Genomic DNA, 24,888 nt, shown 5'->3' on the forward strand with positions numbered 1-24,888 from the left:
GTCTACTCATATAGCTATAAAGAAAGCCTGCCTGACTCTTAAAATCAGTGTAGCATTACCTTATGCTTGGCTCGGCTCGTCTATTGTCTCTTTATCAATTGACTTGTCCCCGCCAGTTGGTCACGGCTTTGTGTGATTGTATACTTATTCATATGTATATGCAAAGCAGTTTTCCTTTGTGCAATGAGTTCGCATTTGCTTCATTCACCCACATTCATCTGCACGGCTGATTCCCAACGCCATCACCCGAGCGCTTCGCCGCCGAGCTTGCAATTAAATGCAGCCACCGGTCACAAAACGTCATTCGTGCACAAATGACTACAATTTGCGTTGTTATTGTTGTAAAGCCACTGTATGCAGATGACAGGTCAGGTAACCAAGCCAGCTGTTGCGCGAATTGCCACGCCTCGCATGTTGCCACTGTCTGCGCCGGCGGCTTTGTCACCAGCTGTGTACAGCTTTCTAGCTCACAGATTGTCTCGTCAACGTGCAATTATTTTCATTAGTGACCGCATAATTTGCATATCAAAGTCATGTTAACATAACACCTAACGTCGTTATCCCTCGGCACCTGTCGCCTCTCACCCGCTCATCGGTCATTTGTAGTGTTTGTCGTTTGGAGGCGTTTAATATTACAAAATTGCTTTCAGTTCGGCTTTACATCCCCCCAGTTATTCTCCAAACTATGCATAGTTCAATGACTAGCTTTCTGACTGCCTATCTGCCTGGGTTAACAGTAGCTACTTCGTTTATGTACATTTTGGTTTTGGTCCTTGTTGACCGAACATTGACATTGCGTCGGCCGAGTTCAAGAGCTTACGGTTACACCGATTGGCAGTGTAAGCTAATTGGAATATCATATATTAGTATATATAATTGGCACTCCTATTCCTCAAAAAAATTCTGTAAAATACCTTGGAATGTATCTTGACCGACGACTTACGTGGAAAGATCATATAAAAGCTAAGAGACAGCAACTTAAAATTAAGACAAACAAAATGTATTGGCTCCTTGGCTCGAAGTCTGAACTCAGTCTTGAGAATAAAATTAAATTATACAAAGCGATCTTAAAACCAGTGTGGACATATGGTATTCAGCTGTGGGGTACGGCTTCCAAATCAAATATTGAAATTTTACAACGCTATCAGTCAAAAACACTAAGAATGATTGTAAATGCGCCATGGTTTATAACAAATGAAAATATACATAAAGATTTACAAATTCGTTACGTAAAAGAGGAAGTAAATAGACTATCCGATAAATATCTTAACCATAAACTAAGTAATCACAATAATACCTTGGCAATATACTTACTAGATGATACTCAAGAAACCCAAAGACTGAGAAGATATCATGTCCTAGACTTGCCCTTTAGAAAATAAGTACATAATATATTAAGTAAGTAATATATTAAGATATATTATAATAAATGAAACAATGTTTTAATATTTTATACTGTTATTTATAATGCTGAATGTTAATAGGACAGATTGCAAATAAAAGATTGTTACTATAAGAAAAAAAAAATATATATATATTAGTTAGAGCAGATTGCATAGAATATACAAATACATTTATTTATGTGAAATAGTGTTGTTTTATTTTTTTAGTCTATCCACTTTATTTAATATTGAAAAATACTACTTTTTTACTTTCAGCAAAACAGATACAAAAAGTAATAGACAAAAGCATAACATCGAGGTCGTCAACTTTGCACTCCATCATTGAACACTATTGATTTCTCTGCGGACATGTCAGTCATGAATGAATAACTTAGAAAAATAAACCTGAAAGCTGCACAAGTGGCTAAACGGTGCACGAAATATCCCAAAAGGATGACATGAATGTGTGTTAGAAAAAAATCAAAAAGAACTTATCTGTGAACTATTATATATTTACTGTATATTATATGAAGAGCATGCAGCGGCTGAATGCGGTGAGTCTAAAATATAAATATGCATTTAGTTTTGTATTTGAAAATTTTGTATGGAGAATTTTCATATATATCAACAAAATATTTTTAAATTTTTAGTGTTTATTGAGCCCTTTTATGGTGTCTTCAGTGCATTCCGATGCATACATTATTTGCTTCCTCTACTGTTTTTGACTTTAATAATCGATTGACTCCGAGATATTTAATTTTTAAAGCACTGCAGTAGGTTTCCTTTACTGGTCCAACTCTTTAAATCATCTAACAACCATTTAATTTAATTTGAAATTTTCGTTGGTTCTTAGAGTTCGGACTATGTAGACATTGCCTGATTGGTCTATACAGCATTGCTATTATAAAATGTTTGTTGCATATCGAAATTGTCTGTAAGGAGGATAGTTTGAATCAACTCAACAATTCCTGGTAGAAACTGTAGGTTAAATACTCATCTTCGATTTTCACTTCAGTAGTCCAGAGAAACTATTTTATATTATAGAAACCTTCTTCTTAGCAGATATGTGATGGACCAAATAGGTTTTAGCATTAGGAAGGACAAAACTGTAATTCTCTATGTATTATTATCCGATTAAGAATCAGCCTCAATACCTATAAAGTTTATTCAGTACCTCGATGAATTCATTGAAATCAGTATCATCTAACCTAGTAAGTCTAGATACTCTGTACCTCGGGGCGCTCTATAAAATCAGTCTTAATACAAATACAAATTCAACCGAACCTAAGAAAGAACGAAAAGTGAATATGATATGAACTTTAGGATCTGCCCTTTATTTTGGATAATCACTGGAACTAATCTTGTTAACGGTTTTGGATCAAAATTATTTCTATCTTAAAGCAACCTAAAACATATACTTAGTCCACCCCGATGTCATCTGCTTCGACCTTAAAGACTTTAAAACACCTACCATAGGAATCCAAGGTGTCTTACTAAGCTCAATTAGGCCAACGAGTAAAGTAAATGGAAAGTAAAAAACTTAAATAAACTTAATTAGTGAAGAAAAGAGAAAAACTGCAACAAATTGAAAACGAATAATAAAGAAAAACAAGTTAGAGGAGTATGAAAAGATTGATTTGCATACAATGAATATGTTCATGAAATGAAGACCATAGCTTAGTTCGAAAAAATACCTGTTACTAACATACAAGCTTGGGCTTGCATACCGTTACATGTATATGCTTAAAAATATATCAATTTTTTTTCTCTGGTTCAAATTTCATTTCGCTATTTTGCTCATTTGCATTTTGCAATCTTGAGAGACTATGCAGTAAAATGCCCACTTCATAGTTAACTAACTAGTTGTGTGTAGTAAATGTGTGCAATATTCACGAAAAATTGTTATTTTTTCTCATTACATTTTTAAATCACTTTTATGACGAGCCTATGTATATCTGAACATCTGTTTTTTTGCTCAAAGGCTTTCAAAAAGAAAGACGGACCTCATGCCTCTATCGCTCACTATCAAATTCATATTTCTTTATTGCTTGTGGCTCCTTTTTCGCCAGCTTATCAATAAGTTTCAATGAACTTGCCAAACCTGCGCAGGTATCCTTTCTGCATGTTTAGCATATTTACCGCATTCGTAGTCTATCAATTTATTTAAATTCATATTAGATTCTAAAATTGACTGTTGAATTATTCATGCAATGAGTTGTGGAAATAAATTTGAATGATGGTAGAAAAATTTTGGTGGGTAATTGGTGGTGAGCTACTGACGTTTTTCATAAATGCAATGCTAAGTGGACCGTTCATATATCCTGCCAACAGTAAATGATACAGAGAAGACATCTAAACTATGTTTTGCCTTGATATGTATGTAGATTGAATAGTCAAACTGTGAAGTAAATCACTTCAAAAATTTCTCGAGACTTCGAGCTTCTACGAATGGAAAAGTCGGAATTCGTCTAGCTGGGCGCATATCGCATATCGGATCTCGAAATTCTGATAGTACGCCTTTTATATATATATACCCAGAGTCTTTTCTCGGCCTTTCTGAAATTAGTTCTACATTACAGAACATTTTCCTACAAGTTAATTTCAATGAAAGACATTTTATGTTCTTGAACCTTTAAATCACAACCTGTTGTCGTAATAACATGCATATTATGTAGAATTTTACGTTCATTTTATGTAGATAATCAAGGAGGTTGTATACTTTCAATGATACGGTTCTTATTAAATAAGCTCCAAAATGAAGAAATGAATGGTCCCTGCCGAATACTTATAAATTTAAACCCAGAGCACCTTCATACAATATCTTAGTATGTTTGGTCTAATTGAACTTTCCCCAAGTGTTTTCATATAAGCTTCTTTTGGTCATTGCAATCTGGAATTTGGTATAATTCAAATGACGACTGTCTGGGTGCTGATTAATAGCATATACGGATATCTGAAATATTCGAAGAGATTTTTACTTGATCAAGAGTTCAGGAAACAGCAACCTCTGTTGGCAAAGAAATGCTTGTATTAAAATGTTAAATCCGTGAAAAGAGAAGATACTCTTTATCATGTCAGAATTTTATCCGATGAACTGTCATTAGTCGCAGAGTTATTTTAAAATCATGTTTGGAAGCTATCTTCAATTAGACCGTGACCTAACATTGTTATTAGAGCTGGACTATTTAACGCTTGAAACCCGATTTTCAAGGTTTGAGTAATTAAAAGAGTATAACAAGGGATGAATTCGCTATAAGTTTCTTTTATAATACTTCAGTTACCATATCTAGTACCATAGATGACATTTTTTGTGAAAAAGTTCAGTTTACCCTAAGATTTTACCTATACCTTTTACTCTGTTACACAGAGTAGTTCTTAAAGTTTTTCATCATATTTTGCCCCCCACTAACAATACGAAAACCAGTATGACCTTCAAAAAATTTCTAGGTCCCCTATAGTTCGATACTTGCCAAACCAACTGCCACCAAAACTTTTTCGCTGCTTTACATTGCGAACCCAAAAACTGCCAGTACAACTAACTACCGATCTGCCCACTATTCTACCATTTAGTATATCCAACAACTGTCCGCCATTTCTAAACCGCAAAAACATTTAGCAGACAAACTACGCCATCGGTTTCGGCAAATCTTGTTAACCACCATTTTTTGTTGCTGCGTTCAGTGGCAAAGCTACTCACTCTTGTACTTACTTTCTCGTTCGGTGAAAACTTTTACTTTTTGCTGAAACAATCCTGACTCCACAAGTAAAGCCAACTTGATAACTTGCATTCGGCACGGTACTACTTGGCAGCGCACATATCGGCAAGTGAGTACGTACGTACCATACTTAAGTTGCACGCGCTGTGGACTCATCCATTCTGGAAGTTGCAATACATTGCCGCACATCGTTCAAGACTCGTTGGTTGTAAAGTTTCGCCGAAAATCGTACACCGTAGACTCATTACTCACGCTTGTTTGAGGCTGTACTTATGCACATGTGTATTTTTGATTGTATGTTGGTGTAGTATTCTCTGTAATATGAGGAACCCATATGTGCTAGGGATTGATGTGTAACGGCATTTTTGGTGTTGCCATATCTGTTGAAAGAAATGTGACAATGACCTCAAGACCTCGAGCTTTATTTCTATAGATCCTAATAAATAATGTTGCATTTGAGCTAACAGTTACTCTGTGTGAAGTCAAAGTCGATGCAATAGCATTATAAGTCTGCTGAATTATCTTCTGGATTGCAACTAATGAGCCATTCAAAGAAGGATCCTATTTTGATCTATGTTAAAAATTTGTTAGACCACAAATCTTCATTTTTTATGTTCTTTCCAAAGCGTAATGGTCGTAATTGGTGGTTCGAGTTTCAAAAGTAAATTCGTTCTTGAGCATGGAAAGTCCTCATCACTTTCATATCGAATGCCTGTCTGTGATGCGAAACCATCCAGTCGTTACCTTATTCCTTCCCATCTTATTAAGATAGTTTTTACAATTTACAATTCAAGGTCTGTTAATAGATTGATCTACTTTTGTAGTCCAGAATACACTTGATAATTTTTCTGTCCGTTCAAATGTTCAAATATTGACCATGAAAGCTCATTTTAGTTAAGAAATTAGAGTGGGTAGACTCTATCCATAGAAAATACTCTAGAGCAAAGTCTCGCTAATTATGTCCAAGATATTTTTGAAGGCTCGCCTTCAAAGTGAAGGTCACAAAAATCCATTTTTCTTACCCGGATTCGTAAAAGGATCAATAGGTATAAGATAAAAAATGGAGTTTCGGAATATTTAGTGGATTTTCATTAAGGTCTGAAACTAGTGATCGATATAGTGTAGGATTTATTTCCAAGAGGGGCTATGGGTCAAATAACCTTGTTAATGCTCGATACGGTAGGGTATTAGCTCAATTAGATCCTACAGGATTCCTGCATGAGCTAGATCTGAAAGTTACTCAATCAGTTAAGATCGAACCATTCTCTTATATGGATCCCAAAGCTGGCAGGTCAGTTTGGAAAAAATATAATTAAGTACTCTGAGTTCAGATTCGGTGGAATCGGTGTAGAAGTCTTGGAATAATATTCCTTATGTAGGAGTCAAGGAAAAATGTTAATAAAATGTCCTCGCATTTGGGTATGGTAACACCACCCTTCCCTCTACAGTGTATTGCTCTTGCCAAGAACACTGAAAATTCGAACACTTAAATACACAGACAGTACAACAACAACAAAGCCTCATATTTATTATATTGCAAGTATGTGTGTAATATTGTGTGTGATTGGCTGTAACACATTACTCATACGCCCAGCTGTACCCGAATGCGTTCGATCCGATTAAAACTTTCTGCTGTTGGCTGCTCAAATAAACAACATGTCGCTGAAACAACAACAGCAGCAGCATCTCTTGAAGCAACAGCAATAAGAGAAATATTATGAAAATTAGGGCATACAAACTCGTATAGGAAAAACAAGGGCAACTACAGCGAAGAACAGAAAATATTTTTTTTTTTTTTTTTTCATATAATTCTTTATTTATTGAATCTGCTCTTTGGAGCCTAACAATAAGTTATAAAATCTTAATTCTAATTAAAACTAGACAAGCTCAACCAATTGATTGAGTTGTTTTGGTGAAACGTTGCTCCTCAGTGTGCTGGCATATCTCTTCTTTTTAGACGTGATTGATTACAAGAATGTAATAAAGCATTAGCCAATGGGTTTGGGTGATCGCGGAGTTTGGACAAATATTTATTTCTGCTGTTCTCTACTTCTTTCTTTACCATGAGAATACCAAGATCTTTATGGATATTTTCATTACGCATATACCATGGTGAGCACGTGATTGTTCTAAGCATTTTTGATTGGAATCTCTGAATTATATCGATATTGGTTGCACAGGTCGTACCCCACAGTTGGATGCCGTACATCCAAATCGGCTTTATGACCGCGTTGTATAATAGAACTTTGTTGTCTAGGCTAAGTTTTGAATTTTTATTTAAAAGCCAATTTAAATGTGCTGCTCTTATCTTCATGCAGGTTATTTTGCACGATATGTGTTTTCTCCACGTGAGCCTTCTATCCAAGTGAATACCAAGATATGTTACTTCAGTCGCTTGGGGTACTAAAATACTGTTCATTTTAACTGCCGGACACGTTTTTGGTCTTAGAGAAAATGTAACATGCTTGCACTTCTGTTCGTTTACATTTATACGCCAGTTTGCTAGCCATTCTTCGACAAAAATCAAATGCGCTCCTAATACTTTTGATGCTATAATTGGGCATTTGTTTCGGCTCACTAAAGCTGTGTCATCCGCAAAAGTTGATGTCAAAATATTACTAGCTGTTGGAAGGTCTGCTGTATATATTATGTATAGAGTTGGCCCTAAAACACTGCCCTGAGGTACACCAGCTTTTATTGGTCGTTCTTCAGATGTGAAGTCTCCTACTTTGACAGTAAACTTTCTATTTTTTAAATAAGACTCCAAGGTTTTATGCATTTCGAGAGGTAAGCTTTTTTTAATCTTATATAAAAGCCCGTCATGCCACACTTTATCGAAGAAAATATTGCGAAGGTTTTATAAAAAAATGAAAAAAGTAGTGCCTAAAGAAAAACAAAGATGGCAATTACAGCTTAAATGGCTAAAGTTTTCTCACACAAGTCTGCCGCTCTGCGGTCTGGCGTAAAGTGGATAAGTGAATTTAAGTGAACGATTTTTTTGGCAAACGAAAGTATGGATATTGTCTGCCTTTGAAAACGGAACTAATTTAATATTATTTGAAGCTGTTAATTTGAATTTAGTTAATTAAAGCTCAACTTTTACTCAAAATGGAAAGAGACGTAATTTAATAGGTAATAAAAAGGGCTTATATATATATATAGATATAAACAATAATTTGTAGAAGTTATGGTTTAAATTTGTTGTAGGAGAAACCTCGATGACTTCAGCATGAGCCCCAATTATCACAGACTGAAGACTTTGAACTATCATGTTTGTGAAAGTCAAATTCCTCCTCCTAAAAGCTGGTCGTATAAACTTTTATTTAATATTATAGCTAAGAATAAATATTTTGTTAATCAAATGAACTCTGTTAGCCATTTTCCCAAAATTTTATCAGCTGACCTGATAAAACAGGACATGGTATGAATGGTATGCTGGCCAGTTTAAACCGAGCTGAGATCATTGAAATTCAAATATCTACTCTATCTACGATTCGCCCTCTTAATCAGTTAATTTCTTTTTCTCTCAATCCTTTTAACTCTCTGTCTTCCTAACTTTGAATATCTGGCAGAAACGAAATTAGCTCAATTATCCCATTACTACTCGCTCACACTACTCAGTCAAATTCTTTAACTTTATTGGAGCGTTTGCCTAGTTTTCAACATCATAAATTTTTTGTGCGTATTTTAATTAGACCTTAAGAAAGTTTTTAATTCTGCGGCCAAGCCGTTGAGTGGTATTCCTTTAAGCATATTGTGCTGGAGCTTAGCGCGGTCAAATTTGTATATTGGCTCCGAACGCATAAATAAATAATACACAACAACTGGCTGACCTTTTAATAGTAAAGTCGTCAACTCAGTTACGGCTTTTCTTTGGTGAAATGAAAAATTTCCGAGACTTTAGTAGGCAAATAATCAAAATCACTTAATGAAAGACATAAATATACAAAAGACATAAATATACAACAATAAAACCAACAAACATACACACTCTACTTTTACAGTTATTCCAGCAGAGTGATTGAAAGTTGAGTTTAAGTTGAAGTTTTAGGCCAGAAAGGTTGAACGTGTGCCTTATGGTCCAACGCGTAATTTTGCCCATTTTAAGTGTCCAAATGAGAATCGTAAAATCTAATGAGAACTATAATAATTAAATTTGCGTAATGCTTTGTGGTGCGTCTTGGGAACTTTAATAAAACGGGAGCCAAAGGAAATGGACAGCAATTCATTTCAATACACTTTATGTCGGCTTTGGAAATTGAATTTAATTTGAGTGCCGTAAGTTATATTTGAAAGCTTTTTTAAAATTGAAGCTTTCAAGTTTTGTCGTGTGCTTTAATAAAGCTTTGTTGGAAGTACGATGAAATGAGTATCCATTTTTGGAGATAATAAAAAAAGACAGTGAAAAGTAAGCTTAAGTTTAAAAGCTTGTAAAAAGCTCTGAAAGAGAGGCAGAGTTATTAATTGCAAGATGCTTGTGAAGCGGTTAATCAATAGTCGTAATAAATACCAAAAATTATATAACGAGATATAACTCTGAACTTTAAAAGCTTTTAAAAAGCTCTCTGTCAAAGTGTAATGGTATCTATATTTTGTTCCATTACAAAAAATTATAGAACGATGAATAAATCTGTACTTTAAAAGCTTTTAAAAAGCTCTATCTCAAGATTTTCACTGAGAAATTATTAATTGTACATTATGTTCGAACAAGTTGATCAATAACCATCTTTTTTAACCAAAAGTAATCAGAGGAGAGGAGATCCAAAGTTTAAAAGCTTTTAAAAAGCTCTTAGGGAAATTAAAAGTTATTAGTTACAGATTATGAGATTACAGAGTTATATCATTCAAGGGTGGCCTGCAGTCTCTATGAAAGTGTTTTGACATGTCAATTATATGATTATATGGGCTTATTGAAGATATTGGAGTCTCTAATTCCAAGAGGCCATAAAATAAGACAGGGAACCATATTTCGAAAGCAGAGTCGCCTATTTTCTCTATATAAATTTAATCGACGGATTTCAAAAAGTAATAAATGTCCTTTGTGGTCGCCCCATATCATGTAGGACCTGGTATGGAACGAGATTAGAGACTGAAGGTGCTCGGAGAATGAAGTACGGATTAAGTTGGGATAAAGAGCTTCAACGAGAGTGTGAACTTCTTCAAGAGTGAAGCTAAAGATCGGTATTAGGCGCAATAGTTTATTTGATATACGATGTAATACAATAATGGGCCGTTAAGGTCAATAACCAAAAATCCGAAATAAGTTCTGAAGTGAGGACAACAGATTTCTTCTCAGAACAACCCCTTAAACGTGAAATATTTAATTTTACAAAATTCATTTAATCAAAGTGTCAGTACATCCGAACAACATTTCTGAAATAACACAAAATCTCAACAAAGCTTAAAGCACAACAAGCTAATTACGTAAACAGCAGACGTATGTTGCCTATGAGCTCACATGTACTTATGTAGACATTGAAATGCATGCATACATACTTTCATAAACATTAAGCTTGGCAACAAGCCGCATACGCTTCGGTTACAATGTAACATTTCATTCAAGTCAACAGTGAAATAAGCAAAGGGATTTTTGAAAAATATTAGACAAGAGTTTCAAATGGTCAAAATTCATGTAAACAAGCGTTTATGTGCAGACTTAAGTCAAGGCTGTGTTACACGAACAGTTGTGAACATATGTGGAACAGAATGGATACTCTGTAGGAAACGCTTTTCTAAAAAAAAAAAAATATTGATTTAGAACAATCCGCAGAGTAAGGATATTCTCGAATTCATAGAAGACCGGAATTGATGGCAAAAAAAAAATAAGAAGTTGCACTAGAGTTCCATGAAGTCGAAGGTTTATTGGACTTGATCCTTAAGATAATCAAATGAAGGTTATTAAATATTATTCGAAGTCATAGACAGTAGATAATCATATCCCGAATGTATAGCCACCGAGCGATAATCATATCCCGAATGTATAGCCACCGAGCGACTATTGAAACAGGTGAATGACCTTAAGGCTTATAAGAGTCAAATCATCCGACAGGCGACTAAGGATCAATAGAGATACGTGAGTTGGGTTACATAAGGTATAGGATGGAATTAAGGATTGGATGTATTATATTTTAAAACTTAGGAAACCCAAGACTGAGTCGGCCACTATCCAGGTACTATGTAGGCCTGAAATCTTCGGATATCAGGAACTTCATCAATATCTACCTTTATCTTTCTTTTAGATAAACAACTTATACTTAGTTTAATATGGAAGAATTTTTTGGGTTTCAAATATCAGAGCTTTGGGAGAAATTTAATTGAACGAAAAAGGGTTTAAGGAATGTCACTGATCGGATGTAATGAATGATGAACTCAAGACTTTAGTTCGTTTTTTTTTAGAGATCTCAAAGAGGAGTATGATAAATCTGCGATCTAAAAGACCAGATCTCCTTAGAAGACATCGAAGAGTTGTGTTTCCTATATCTTAGCTTTGAGTCTTCTATAAAATATAATATGCCGTTGATTTCCTATTGGGTCTGTCCTTAACAAATCCCACCATATGGACTCACGTCCACTCGCTCAACACATCTAAGCATAAACAGTTACATGACATACAATGTTGCAATTGCGATATAAAAACAGGAAAATTAAAATGGCAAAACGTTTAGTGTAGTATTTTGGCCTGTTGGTAGAAGCTGCAGCATGATGTGATGTCATAGAAAGTTGGTGGATTAAGTACATAAGTGACTGGAACTTTGCAACAGATATACACTACTGGAAAAAATTAAGGGATAAAAAAAAATTCCAAATTTTTGGGCAAATTTCAACAGACCGTAACTTCGAAAGAAATGGTCGTACAAGAAATTTTTTAACCTCTGCGGTTTTTGAGTAATTGTAGAAAAACCAGCAACAAAAAAATTTTCAAAATTTTCAAAAATTTTTTTTTTTTTTTTGGTCTACGGGAAAAGGATCCTTTTGTCTTTGATTATCGATATCTCAGCAACCAATGATCGCACAGAAAGTTAAAGGTGGGTTTCAAGAACTTCAATAAATTCTCATTAACGACTAGCCATTGCTTTTCCGAAAAACAAATTTTTCTTATTGTCACATGAATTTGAAAATGCAACAAAAAAGTGGTTTTGGTGGTTTTTTGGAAAATCGAGCGCTAGATCGAATATATTGAAGAAACTTTTTAAATTTGAAGACCGGTATCTCGGCGAGAAGTGGACGTATCGAGGTGTTCAAAAATTCAAATTAAAGCTAAATGAACAAAGTATCCGATCCTTATAGTGGTTAAGCTAAAAAATTCTTTTCCACGCCCGTAGACCAAAAAAAAAAAACTAAAAAAATTTTGAAATTTTTTTTGTTGCTGGCTTTTTTACGATTACTCGAAAACCGCAGAGGTTAAAAATTCCAATCCAAAAACTAAACACTTGTAGCTATAATTTCCTTCTTTATCGATTTCTTGTCCGACCATTTCTTTCAAAGTTACGGCCTGTTGAAATTTGCCCAAAAATTTGGAATTTTTTTTATCCCTTAATTTTTTCCAGTAGTGTACAAAGATAATTTTACTAAGTGGTGATCACTGTAAGGACTGTGTGTGTGATGTGAATGCGACAGAGAGGGAAGAAGAAGAAAATAACTAGGATATAGTTAAAAATTGGAAGGAATTTGAGAGGTTAGAAGTTAGAAATTTGTGTATGAATATGTATGATATTTGTTATATTTGGAATAGAAAAGAAACCGATTATGAAACCGGGTACGAAAATTAAAAAAAAAATTCAAAAGTAATTAAGAGTAATCATGTACACGATTACCAGTACTAATGATTGCTAATTATGATTATAATTATTCATGCTGATGCCAATATTCGGTCGAATATCAACTTAAAATATGATATAATATGATTACCAATACTTATGATTACTAGTACATATGAGTGTAATTAACAATACCACAAAACGAAGCCAAATACTACCATAAGTACCAAAATACGACCAAATACGAATACCAGACTCTTCTCTAGTGATATAAATGTTATACTAAATACGAATTTTCGTGGTGAAAATTAAATTTCTTTTTAGAATGCACACATTTGCAAATGTATTACATCAGCCTACACTTACATATGTAATACTTGTATATCCATTTACATACTCCTGCGAATATTTTTTCCGACTCGTTGCGTTAAAGTTAATATACAATTTGTGTTAATAAATTTACTAAGTAGTAATTGAAACTTCCGTACAAATTACACATGATGAGAGTACACAATATCTAGTATATAAATCTACTTCCTGCTTGGTTACATAACTTTTAACACACTCATATACAGTGGAACTTCCATAACTCGAATTTCTATAACTCGAAGATCTTCATAACTCGAATTTTTAAATTGGCCGTAGTGTTTAGAAATCAAATTTCATACAAATATCCTTCCATAAATCGAGCCTTTCGACCAGAACATAGTACAAAATTTAAAAGTTTACTATCAGTGCAGTATTTTAAAAGGGAGTAAATATATAGAATTGGGTATAAATCTAAATATTACACCTTTTTTGAAAAATTATTTGTTTTAATGAAAATTCTTTAACTCGAAGTCTCTCTTACTCGAAGTTTTTGGTGGATCATGGTGATTCGAGATAGAGAAGTTCCACTGTAATTCAACGTGGAAACAGCATAAAGTGGCATTTGACATTTTACACCTACATACATCAAGTGCTAACATCCTTATTTGTCACTCAAAATAAATTACATTTACAGCAAGTGTGTGGTGTCAAGCGTAAATTGCAAAGTGTTTGACACGAAATTCACTGAACATGGTTGCTTTTACAATTAAGTATTATTTTGTTGGTTAGGTTTTATGGTGAATTTAACAACTTATATAAGTTTTTATGAAAGAAAAAACTGTTCCCATTAAAGAAAAGTGGTGGCAGTTGATAAAGAATTTGTGATTATTGTTATTTGTGTTCAAATGCACTGTTTTTATTAATAAAATAATGTTTTCCAATGTAGCCAAAACTGTTCCCAAGGCAGATATTTCTTCCAAATACTTAAATCGAAGCTATTATTTATTTTTAAACCATTGCAGATTATACTTCTTATACATTTAGTTAAAAAAAAAACAGTAATTTCAGAATAACTAAGAAAGAAGTATTTGCCTCAATAAAGTGTAAATATATCCTATGTGTAAACCTAACTTTAATTACAGAAAAGTGAGTATTAGATAGTATTTGTCCATAATTCTATGTCTAAATACTAAAAAAAAATATTTATGGTGGTGAAATTAAACGTTTCCCAATGTTTATAACAATGAGCCCAACTAGTCAACTCGCGATTATAAATAGACTGAGACTTTTCCAGAATTTTTATACTCTCGCAACAAATGTTGCTAAAGAGCGTATTATAGTTTTGTTCACATAACGGTTGTTTGTAACACCCAAAACTAAACGAGTTAGATATAGGGTTATATATACCAAAGTTATCAGGGTGAAGAGTGGAGTTCAAATCCGAATGTCTGTCTGTCCGTCCGTCCGTCCGTCTGTGCAAGCTGTAACTTGAGTAAAAATTAAGATATCTTGATGAAACTTGGCACACTTATTTCTTGGCACCATAGGAAAGTTGCTTTCGAAAATGAGCAAAATCGGACCACTGCCACGCCCACAAAATGGCGAAAACCGAAAACACATAAAGTGCCATAACTAAGCCATAAATAAAGCTATGAAAATAAAATTTGGTATGAAGGATCGTACTATGAAGGGGCATATTTGGATGTAATTTTTTTGGGGAAGTGGGCATGACCCCGCCCTCTACTAAGTTTTTTGTACATATCTCGCACACCAATAAAGCTATATAAACCAAACTTTCTGCAGTCGTTTTCCGTACAAAAGTTAGGTTGAAAATTACTAAAATTTGGTTAACTCACTAACGAAAAACTTCAGAAACACTAAATTTCACATAAGAAATGGCAGATGGAAGTTGCACTCAGATTTTTTTACAAAATGGAAAATGGGCGTGGCGTCTCCCACTTATGGGTCAAAAACCATATCCCAGGAACTACTCCACCGATTTCAATGAAACTTGGTTTATAATAGTTTCCTTACATCCCAATGATATGTTGTGAAAATAGGCCAAATCGCTTCACACCCACGCCTACTTCCTATATACCAGAACTTTGAAGACAATCTGAATCGTTTACTTTACAATATATAAAGTAAGTACTAGTGAAGATATCGGTGCAGAACTTTGCACAAATACTATGTTAATAGTGTGGCAGCTCCATTCTAAAAATATCCGAAATCGGACCATAGGTTTTTAAGGCCCCATATATCGAACCCGAGGACCTCGGTGCTTCTAACCTAATATTATGGTTTCCAACTTTCAATGGACTTTATACAATATATATGACGAATATATATATATTTGGCGTAGGAACCGCTTTAAGCGATTATAGCCGAATCCACCAGAGCGCGCCACTCATTCCTCCTTTTTGCTTTTTGGCGCCAACTGGAAACACCAAGTGAAGCCAGGTCACTTTGCACTTGGTCTTTCCACCGGAGTGGAGGTCGTCCTCTTCCGCGGCTTCCTCCAGCGGGTACTGCATCGAATACTTTCAGAGCTGGAGTGTTTTCTTCCATCCGTACAACATGACCTAGCCAGCGTAGCCGCTGTCTTTTTATTCGCTGAAATATGTCAATGTCGTCGTATAACTCGTACTGCTCATCGTTCCATCGTCTGCGGTATTCGCCGTTGCCAATGTTTAGAGGACCATAAATCTTGCGCAAAACCTTTCTCTCGAAAACCCCAAGAGTCGTCTCATCGGATGTTGTCATCGTCCACGCTTCAGCGCCATACATCAGGACGGGAATAATAAGCGACTTATAGAGTTTGATTTTGGTTCGTCGAGAGAGGACTTTACTTTTCAATTGCCTACTCAGTCCAAAGTAGCACCTGTTGGCAAGAGTGATTCTGCGTTGGATTTCAAGGCTGACATTGTTGGTGTTGTTAATGCTGGTTCCCAGATAAACGAAATTATCTACAACTTCAAAGTTATGCCTGTCAACAGTGACGTGGGAGCCAAGACGCGAGTGCGCTGACTGTTTGTTTGATGACAGGAGATATTTCGTCTTGTCCTCATTCACCACCAGACCCATACGCTTCGCTTCTTTATCCAGTCTGGAAAACGCAGAACAAACGGCGCGGTTGTTGCTTCCGATGATATCAATATCATCGGCATACGCCAGGAGCTGTACACTCTTGTAGAAGATTGTACCCTCTCTATTTAGTTCTGCAGCTCGTATTATTTTTTCCAGCAGTAGATTGAAGAAGTCGCACGATAGTGAGTCACCCTGTCTGAAGCCTCGTTTGGTATCGAACGGCTCGGAGAGGTCCTTCCCGATCCTGACGGAGCTTTTGGTGTTGCTCAACGTCAGCTTACATAGCCGTATTAGTTTTGCAGGGATACCAAATTCAGACATCGCGGCATAAAGGCAGCTCCTTTTCGTGCTATCGAAGGCAGCTTTAAAATCGATAAAAAGATGGTGAGTATCGATTCGACGAATATGTGGGTCAAATTGTGTATTATATAATATAAATAAAGTTGAATAAATAAATTGCGAGAGTATAAAATGTTCGGTTACACCCGAACTTAGCCCTTCCTTACTTGTTAATTTTAATTTCTTATATATTTTACAAGCTGTATTTAAAAAAACTGTTCCCACATAGATAGAATATTAAAATTCAAAGAAATAAACTGTATTATGGAGCTTTTGGGTTTAGTTATAGTATATTAAAACAATGGAAGTTAAAAAATACTGTTCCCTCTACTTAAAGAGCTGTTCCTACTTTGCTGAATGTAAAATGAAGTATTAAAACTCACAAATTCAAATATATCGCTGAAGATTACGGAAAGCAAATGGTGTAAGATCTTAGCCTCAGGGTGTCTTTTCTCAGTTCCACCCATTTTTAGTCATATTATATATTTTCCTGCCTTCCATGTGCATATAAGGACTAAAGTATCTGCTAAAATTTATTATATTGTGCAATATATGTAAATTTTTTCTTCCATTGACTCATTCATAATTGCCTTTCTTACCACAACATGACGTGCTTTGTGTCCCGGCACCTCACACCGTCCAACTATGTATCTTCAAAAGACTTATTAATTTTCCTGTCATCATTGTTGTAGTACACGTAATTTTGTTATTGCACTTGTTGTTGTGGAATTCTACTCTTCGTAGAAAGTTTTGTCATCTTGCTGTTGCCGGTTTCCGTTATTGTTGTTGTTGTATTGGTTATTAATATGGCCACTAAAGGCTGAAAACAGTTTTTATTAATAAATTATGTCTTCGGAGACAAATCAATTTTGAACATCTGCTGAGGTTGTTGTTAACAACTATCGTTTAACAGATTTCTTGTTGCATAAATTTTACAAATATGCGAAAATGAAATTAAATTAATTGAAATAAATGAAAATAGTTTTAGAGCTAGTGATAATTAAAAGGACTCACAACGGATGTTATTATAAAAATTATTTGTGAAGTAGAAAAGTAAGGAATAGTGCTTTAAAATAGCAATTGTGCTGGGCATAAATCACTAAGGGACAAAAAGGTTTCCAAATTGATTCAATTTGGTTCAAAACATGAGCGCTTTGAATCACTATGTCTCTTTAGTATGTGAGTACTCGGTCTTTGACAAGAAGAAATGCGGCAAGAACCTCTATTTAAAGTATCATTAGAATCACCTAAATGAGTTGAAACCTTCATCATTCATTGTGAAAGGTGGAACAAATAATTTACTATGTCAGTTTATCTCACGTATTAAGTCTAGAAGTCGAACTCTCTTGGAATCATTTAAAGAGAGCTGGAATTTGATCTCGCGGAACGTTCAAGAAAAGTTACTAATTATACCTTTGAAAGGAATGTTGTATACATCCTGAAACTTACTTTATAAGACCAGACATAAGGGAAAGCCCTTTACTTATAATAGAGGTCTGAACTAGATAATGTTGAGATGATTATCGTATACATTTTCACCCTTTAGTCTTAAAGAAAGGTTAATCTGTTTGTTAAAGCCAATCTACATTAACACATTGAGACTTCGGATAGTAAAAGCATGGATACTTTCGAATCTGAAGAAGAGTCGATTTGGTTTTGGGTGGAGATTTCAGTTCATCTGACATGAAGCTCATGAAGAATTTACTACGAAGACAACTTGCAAGCTCTGAAAAACCCGGGGCATATCAAGATTTCTCCTTCAGCAAGTGAAACGAAATATTAAGATACTCATATCAATACAATTACTAACCCACAATCACTCACTTCTAATAAGGTTGTCCAAACTGCTCTTCAGATCTTCGAAAGAGTCTCACACACAAAAAAAACTTATCCCCGGGTACTTTTATTAGCTGCCTAAAGCAGTTTGCTTTGAGTGACCCCGCAAACCTGCCATTGAAATCGAAAACTATCGAAGAAATAAAAAAATTAAATTAGTCTCAACATACATTCATAGTCGCCCCCAGAAATGGGCGCTACATATGGCCGCCTGAATGACTGATTGACTAACTATCTTCCTGTCGACACCAGCTTCTCAAAAAACTGCCTGACCAACTGGCACGTGACAGTGAAAGGTACATCACCGTTATGGCAGTTACGTGAGCTCACGCACTCGAGGTCTCACGGAAAGACAAAAAGATGCCGAGTCCAGAAGAAGTTAAGTCAACATTACACATTCATCACGTTTCCATAGATCAAATGTAATTCAAGATTTTGCTGTGATAGAATTCGTGAATTTACATACAGTTTGAGTGGAGGACAGATAAGGGACGAGCTTGCTTTGCGTGTTGCTAATAACAAATAAAATAGATTTAATATACTTACGGAGGTAGCTTTACTAGAAGGGTAAGCAAAGAAAGGGTAAAGCAATAATTTAGTTGTGCCACGGTTTAAATTAATAGGTGTAGTCAAATCCGGCACGTTTCCCATTACCTTCGGTATAATCAATGCGTACAAAGCTCGAAATGGTATTACGTTTTAGCAGTTTGAGTCCTTTTCAGTAGTGACTTTTTTCTACCAACATTTGTTGTATGGGGTATCTTAACATGCTTGGTATTATTCAGATATGTAAATCTAGTATGAAGATTACCTTTAGGGTTGGTAAGCTCTACTTAATTTGTGGATCATTTCATGGACGTCTAACTAGGATCTTAAAACAGGGACAATGAAATAAATCAAATAAAAAAACGGATTAAAGGAAATAACAGACCAGCGATACTTCTAGTGAGGCTCCGAAGAATAAAATGTTTCAGATATATTTTATCAGATGATGTTTTCCTTCGAATAATCGTTTTTCAGGGGTATGGCATAGGATAAGAACGGATAAGTAAAATTGATATATATTGTTTGGATAAAATGATGAATTGAAAGCGATCGTTAGATAAGGATAAGGTATTTCAGTTTGGAAAAAGTGAGCATATCGTAAAGTTAGGGTATGGCTTACGATAATTACTGATAATGAAGTCAGAGAGTAATCTGTGTTCCGATGATGATAAGATGAAACATAAAACGATTTGTGGAGAACATTGAGGTTTAGAATGCCCATAGAATTGAGGGTTTCCAATCAGATAAGGTTTCAGGACGATAGTTATGTTTATAATGGTCATATGAACCATATTTATATGTCCATATTGGTCTGTAAGCCTTTTTACTTTAGTCACGATCTTCCGTTTGTGTGCTTCACTGTTCGAGACACCAGCCATATGCATCGTTATATTGGGACTATGTAGATTAGATTAATCAGACCCCTATACCTATCATCAAAGGACAATTCTAAACTCTATTTTCCTCTTATTTTTCTCGTCCCTCAAATTAAGACGGATCCGACAATATTTGATATTCATTAATAGATGCTGTGGTCGGAGCTTCGGTGCAGAATGAAATTGTATTAACAACGGTGTGTTATTCTGAGAGATGCCATATTTTTTCACATTGATTGTGAAAAGGGCTGAAGTCTTTGTAATTGAACTAATAATGTACCCAAAGTATAAATATTCACCACTTCAATTGAGTTTATTTATACTACTACTGTCTAAACCAAGACATTCACGGCGTGATAGCAAATATATGTACATGCCTTTGAAGTTCTTTGAAGCCACTAATGTGAACTTTCTTCGTGAGATAATCAACTCTTTGACAAAAATTTAGTCTTATCATTGCATGCTTGTATGTCATAGATATAATAATTATTTTTGCACTTTACAGTTACATTTTTCGCACATCGCATATATGAGCTTGTTGCGAATCTGTGCCTTTTTAATTTCCCCTCAATCGCTGCACATGAGTTGAGTTATTTCTTCCAGTCAAACACAAACAAACTCCTTTCAAACACAATTGTCCCGCCCTCCCGCATCTATTAACCTTTCCACATGACATTTCGAATCACTTGATTTCAATTCAATGCATTCCAATATATACTATGCATTCCAAGATTTATGGCATTCCCAAACACTGCTCACTGAGTCATCCATTCTCACTCGCTCACTAGTCCTCTGGCTCGTTCATTCATGCATTGCAAGCATTGAATTGTATAGATTTCCAATTGAATGAATTGAAGTACACAGGAAACACACGTACGAACTCACTCGATTTTCTATTTGTCACACCAGTCAACTCCATTTGAGCGCCTGCAGCTGTTGTAAGATGTGGTTGCGGCTCTTTGTTGTATCGAATATTTCATTTATTTGTGAATTTGATAAAAAAATATCTAAACCTGTTGGAATTTTCATTTCAAGTGTGGGAGTTCAAAAGTTTGGTTAAGTGTAGGTAGAGTCATTTACTGAATTTCCGCGAATGTGCTTTTCTATTTACGCTGCCGAAAGTTGGTAAATTTGTATTTTTCTTTTAATTGCGCCACTTAGCTAGTCCTGTATGTAATTTAGCTAATTTTACTATGGAAACTGAGATTTTGTTGACTTTACCGGAGCGTGAGTGCCATCGTTGGTTGCCTTGGCCCTCAAAGTTTTCCAATATTTAGATAATCGCCCCTATTCCCGTTGTCGTTATCGTTTTAAAACGACTTAAGAACGCCTATTTGACATTCCTGTTGGCGTTAACGACATTTATCGAAAATAAATTGAGATTCCCCAATTTGAAACGACTATAGAGACGACATAGAAACAGTCGTTTTTTGTCGTTGCTATAATTGTGAGCGACATAGAAACGACGCGGTTGTTTGAAGGAATATTAAAAAAGAAGATGAAAATTCCAAATCGGAAACAGTTTGAAAATTTAATTTCTGAAATTAGAAAAGGGATAAATCCTTTAAATTTCGATTTTTTGGGAGGGATATTTTTTATCTAAAAAAAAACCTAAATCCATTCCACCGCCATCTCGCGTCGGAAATTGTTGGCATTAATAAAATTGCATTTTTATATCTAAGAGTATATTTAAGATATGAAAGGTCTTAAAATTCAAAACGAAGAAAAAAATAGAACTCCAACAAGACGCGGAGTTAATAAACAGATACCCATGTCTCCTTTGGCTGTGTTCGGTAGAGTAGTCGGATTAGCCAGAAGCAAGGAGCATAAGACGATGGAAGTATAACATATTTTAGAAGAAAGATTGGAGGACGCAGATGTCACCACTACTTCTTTTAAAAAATCAAATAAAGATGGAAGACTAACACTGTTGTACGTAAGTACAATAATTACAGTGATGACGTTGTTTAGAGTCAATAGAGAATAGCATAAAATCCATTAAGGACTGCTTTAAAAATGTGTCTCGTTACATAAGAAAGAAATTTTTATATGGGAAAAGAGCTCCTTAAAGTATACTATATAAAATATGTAGGCAAATTTCGATAACTTTTCTTAGGCGTTACGATATACTTCAAGAATACCAATTTAGGAACGAAACGACGATAAGAACGACGACGACTTAGAAACGACTATTAAAACGACAACGACAACGGGAATAGGGCCGAATTTACTAACACGAAAACAACAACTAAACATCTCCACAACCATATTACTTGCCATCGGTGACAACATATGTTTCTCACAGCTGCGTTGGAGCCTCATATTGAGGCATTAGAGCTCGTTGAACTGCACAGAATATCCCAAAGTCGAATTTCGTAGATTGTTTGATGGATTGCATCTATAGTATGGATCGTTAATATCAAACTACACCAAAAAGGTTCTTCATTTCTCATATTAAATCATAAATAGCATGAAGTAAGCTTACGCCTTTCATTTAAGGGTGATCATTTCAAAGCCCAAACTGGGGCTTGATCATTGCTATGTCGACAGAGACACTGACCAAACTCAATTGAGCAAGCCAATCAGATCACATTTCATCTGAATAATCTCAATGACCACGACCGTGTCTTGGAAGAAACATAAGGGTTATATCAGCTCATGTCAAGTATGTTATCTACAGTATATTATGAGAGTTTAATCAAAAAAGAGTCGAATTATATATATATTTATTTATATATATTGATTCCATTTTGCATCCATCCTAAACTATAGGTTCTTCCTTTGGCCTTAATCTGAAATTGAGACCCGGACGCACACATAAGTTACTAACAACTTTTATGAAGCCCTACGGTTCATACCGTGGTATGAAGCTCACTTAAAATCAGAATATAAATTATTCTTAATTAAACTTTAAGAACTTAAACTTTTCAAACTTATATTTAACACAACTTATTCAAACAATCACATTCACTTAAAATCTAATATTTCTTTAACGATTGCACAACCCTCCTCTCATATTATAACTGATTTTTTCGCTTACGTCCCGGTCGCACTGTCAAAACACTATGCGCCAGCACACCATCGATCGTCTTTCCAGCTTTATTCGCCGCCAACAGACGCCGCTCGTGCACCTTGCGATGCTTCGTTAGATGATCGGAGCGTGCAAAACATTTCATACAATAACTACACTTGTAAGGTTTCACACCCGAATGCGAACGTCGATGGCGCGCCAACTCATCGGAACGTGAAAACTTCCACGTACATGCAGGCCAATCGCAGGTGTAGGGCTTTTCACCCATATGACGCCGCAGATGTGCCTTCAAGTGTGCAGGTTTCGCATAAATCTTATCGCAATTGCCAAAAGTGCATGGATAACCGACGGCGGCGCATTCATCTTGACCACTAGACTCATTTTTGCGTTTTGTAGTGCGCGTTTTGCGGTGCAGTTTAAGATTTTTAGAGCTTTCGTGCAGAAAATGATCGCAGGTATCCGTGCAAAGTGGCGTCTTCTCGGGTAGAAAGTCTATGAGCTCTGGTATTTCAATGTAGTTATCCAAGAATTTCTCCTCCCACTCAGCCATCTCACGTGTTATGAAGGCAGCCGTCTCGAACTCCACTAAAATTGTGGAATCTATGCTAACGGGACTACTGTCGTTCTGATATTGCGATATATTTTGAGTAGTTAATGTTTGGTAGTTCGTAGGCTCCGTAGGTGAATTGGACGCAGGGTCCTTTATTGAATCCTCAGGTGGCGAGCTCAGCAGTCGATCCAGCGAAAGCTGCAACTGTTGCTCATTGCTACTCTTGCATTCCGTGTAGTCTGTGTACGTTGTTTGCTCCGTCAAGCTTTCATTCCAATCCGCATGCTTTTCCACGAGCCTTTTTTCACTAAGCGTTGCAACAAGCACGTAAGGATCGTTCACGCAGGTGAGCCGCAAGCTCCTATCATTTGTTTGCTGAGCGTTGCAATTGTAACTGTAAAGCGCCGATCCACTTTCCTCTTCGCCACCGATATCCGTCCAGTTTTCATGCAGCTGCGTGTCATTTAAATCGCTGAATAGTTGTTGGAAACCGCCAGCGGCAAAGAAATCCATTTTTGGTCGATGAAAATGATCAAATTTGTTTTCTCTTTTTGGTGAACTTTCGCGTTAATACTTGCCACACTGAGAGTTGCAATTATAATGATGTGATCTTGTGCTGCGTTTATTGTTTTTAAATATAGTATCCGCTCAGTGAAGTTCCAATACGCGAGTGACAGTTCGGAATGAAAAAAAATATCAATTTGTTTGCGCATTTTTATCTACTCGATGGTCAATCAAAATGGCTAATGGCATACATGTAGATCGTAAGCGCAGTCACAGTCTCAAAGTCAACCGCAATTGAGTACCATATTTTATAGATACAAAGTTGCCAGATTTTTATAAATAACAAATATGAAATAATTTAATTACTTTCTTATTATTTATTTAAGATTTACTCATTAACCATACATAAATTTATAGGGGAAAACGATCTAATTTTTTTTTTTAATATTTGAAGGGTTATATATATCAAAATGATCAGGATGACAAGACGAGTTGAAATCCGTCCGTCCGTGCAACGCATAACTTGAGTATGAATTGAGCTATATTAACGAAACTTGATACACATGTGCCTTGGGACCGCGAGAGGGTTTGCGAAATCGAGTCATTGCCACGTCCACTAAATGGTGTAAACCGAATACTTATAAAGGTTCATAACTAAGCCATGAATAAAGTTATAAAATTTGGTATAAATGATCGCATTAGGGAGGGGATATTTGGATGTAATTTTTTTGAAAAAGTACCCCGTCCACTACTATGTTTTTTATTCATATCTCGTAAACTAGTAGAGCTATATCAACCAAAATCTCTAGAATCGTTTTATATAGCCTCTTCCTTATACAGTCTGAAAATGGAGGCAATCGGTTACGAACCACGCCCACCTCCCACACAAAGTTTAGGTTGGAAATTACTAAAAGTGCGTTAACTCACTAACGGAAAATATAATGAACATTGGATTT

At 35.4% G+C, this 24,888-nt stretch overlaps 1 protein-coding gene across 1 annotated transcript; it reads right to left on the reverse strand.

Moving 5' to 3' along the window:
• Positions 1-22,595: 22,595 nt before the first annotated feature.
• Positions 22,596-24,091, reverse strand: LOC128922215 (Krueppel-like factor 6). The gene has a single exon (XM_054232012.1). The coding sequence runs from the start codon at positions 23,939-23,941 to the stop codon at positions 22,865-22,867; it is 1,077 nt and encodes a 358-aa protein (XP_054087987.1). The 5' UTR covers positions 23,942-24,091; the 3' UTR covers positions 22,596-22,864.
• Positions 24,092-24,888: the final 797 nt, after the last annotated feature.

Source organism: Zeugodacus cucurbitae, chromosome 5 (assembly GCF_028554725.1).
Source record: "Zeugodacus cucurbitae isolate PBARC_wt_2022May chromosome 5, idZeuCucr1.2, whole genome shotgun sequence".
Taxonomy (NCBI): domain Eukaryota; kingdom Metazoa; phylum Arthropoda; class Insecta; order Diptera; family Tephritidae; genus Zeugodacus; species Zeugodacus cucurbitae.

Coding starts and splice junctions, on each gene's coding strand:
- LOC128922215 (XM_054232012.1), bottom strand. CDS start 23,941: ATGGATTTCTTTGCCGCTGGCGGTTTCCAACAACTATTCAGCGATTTA.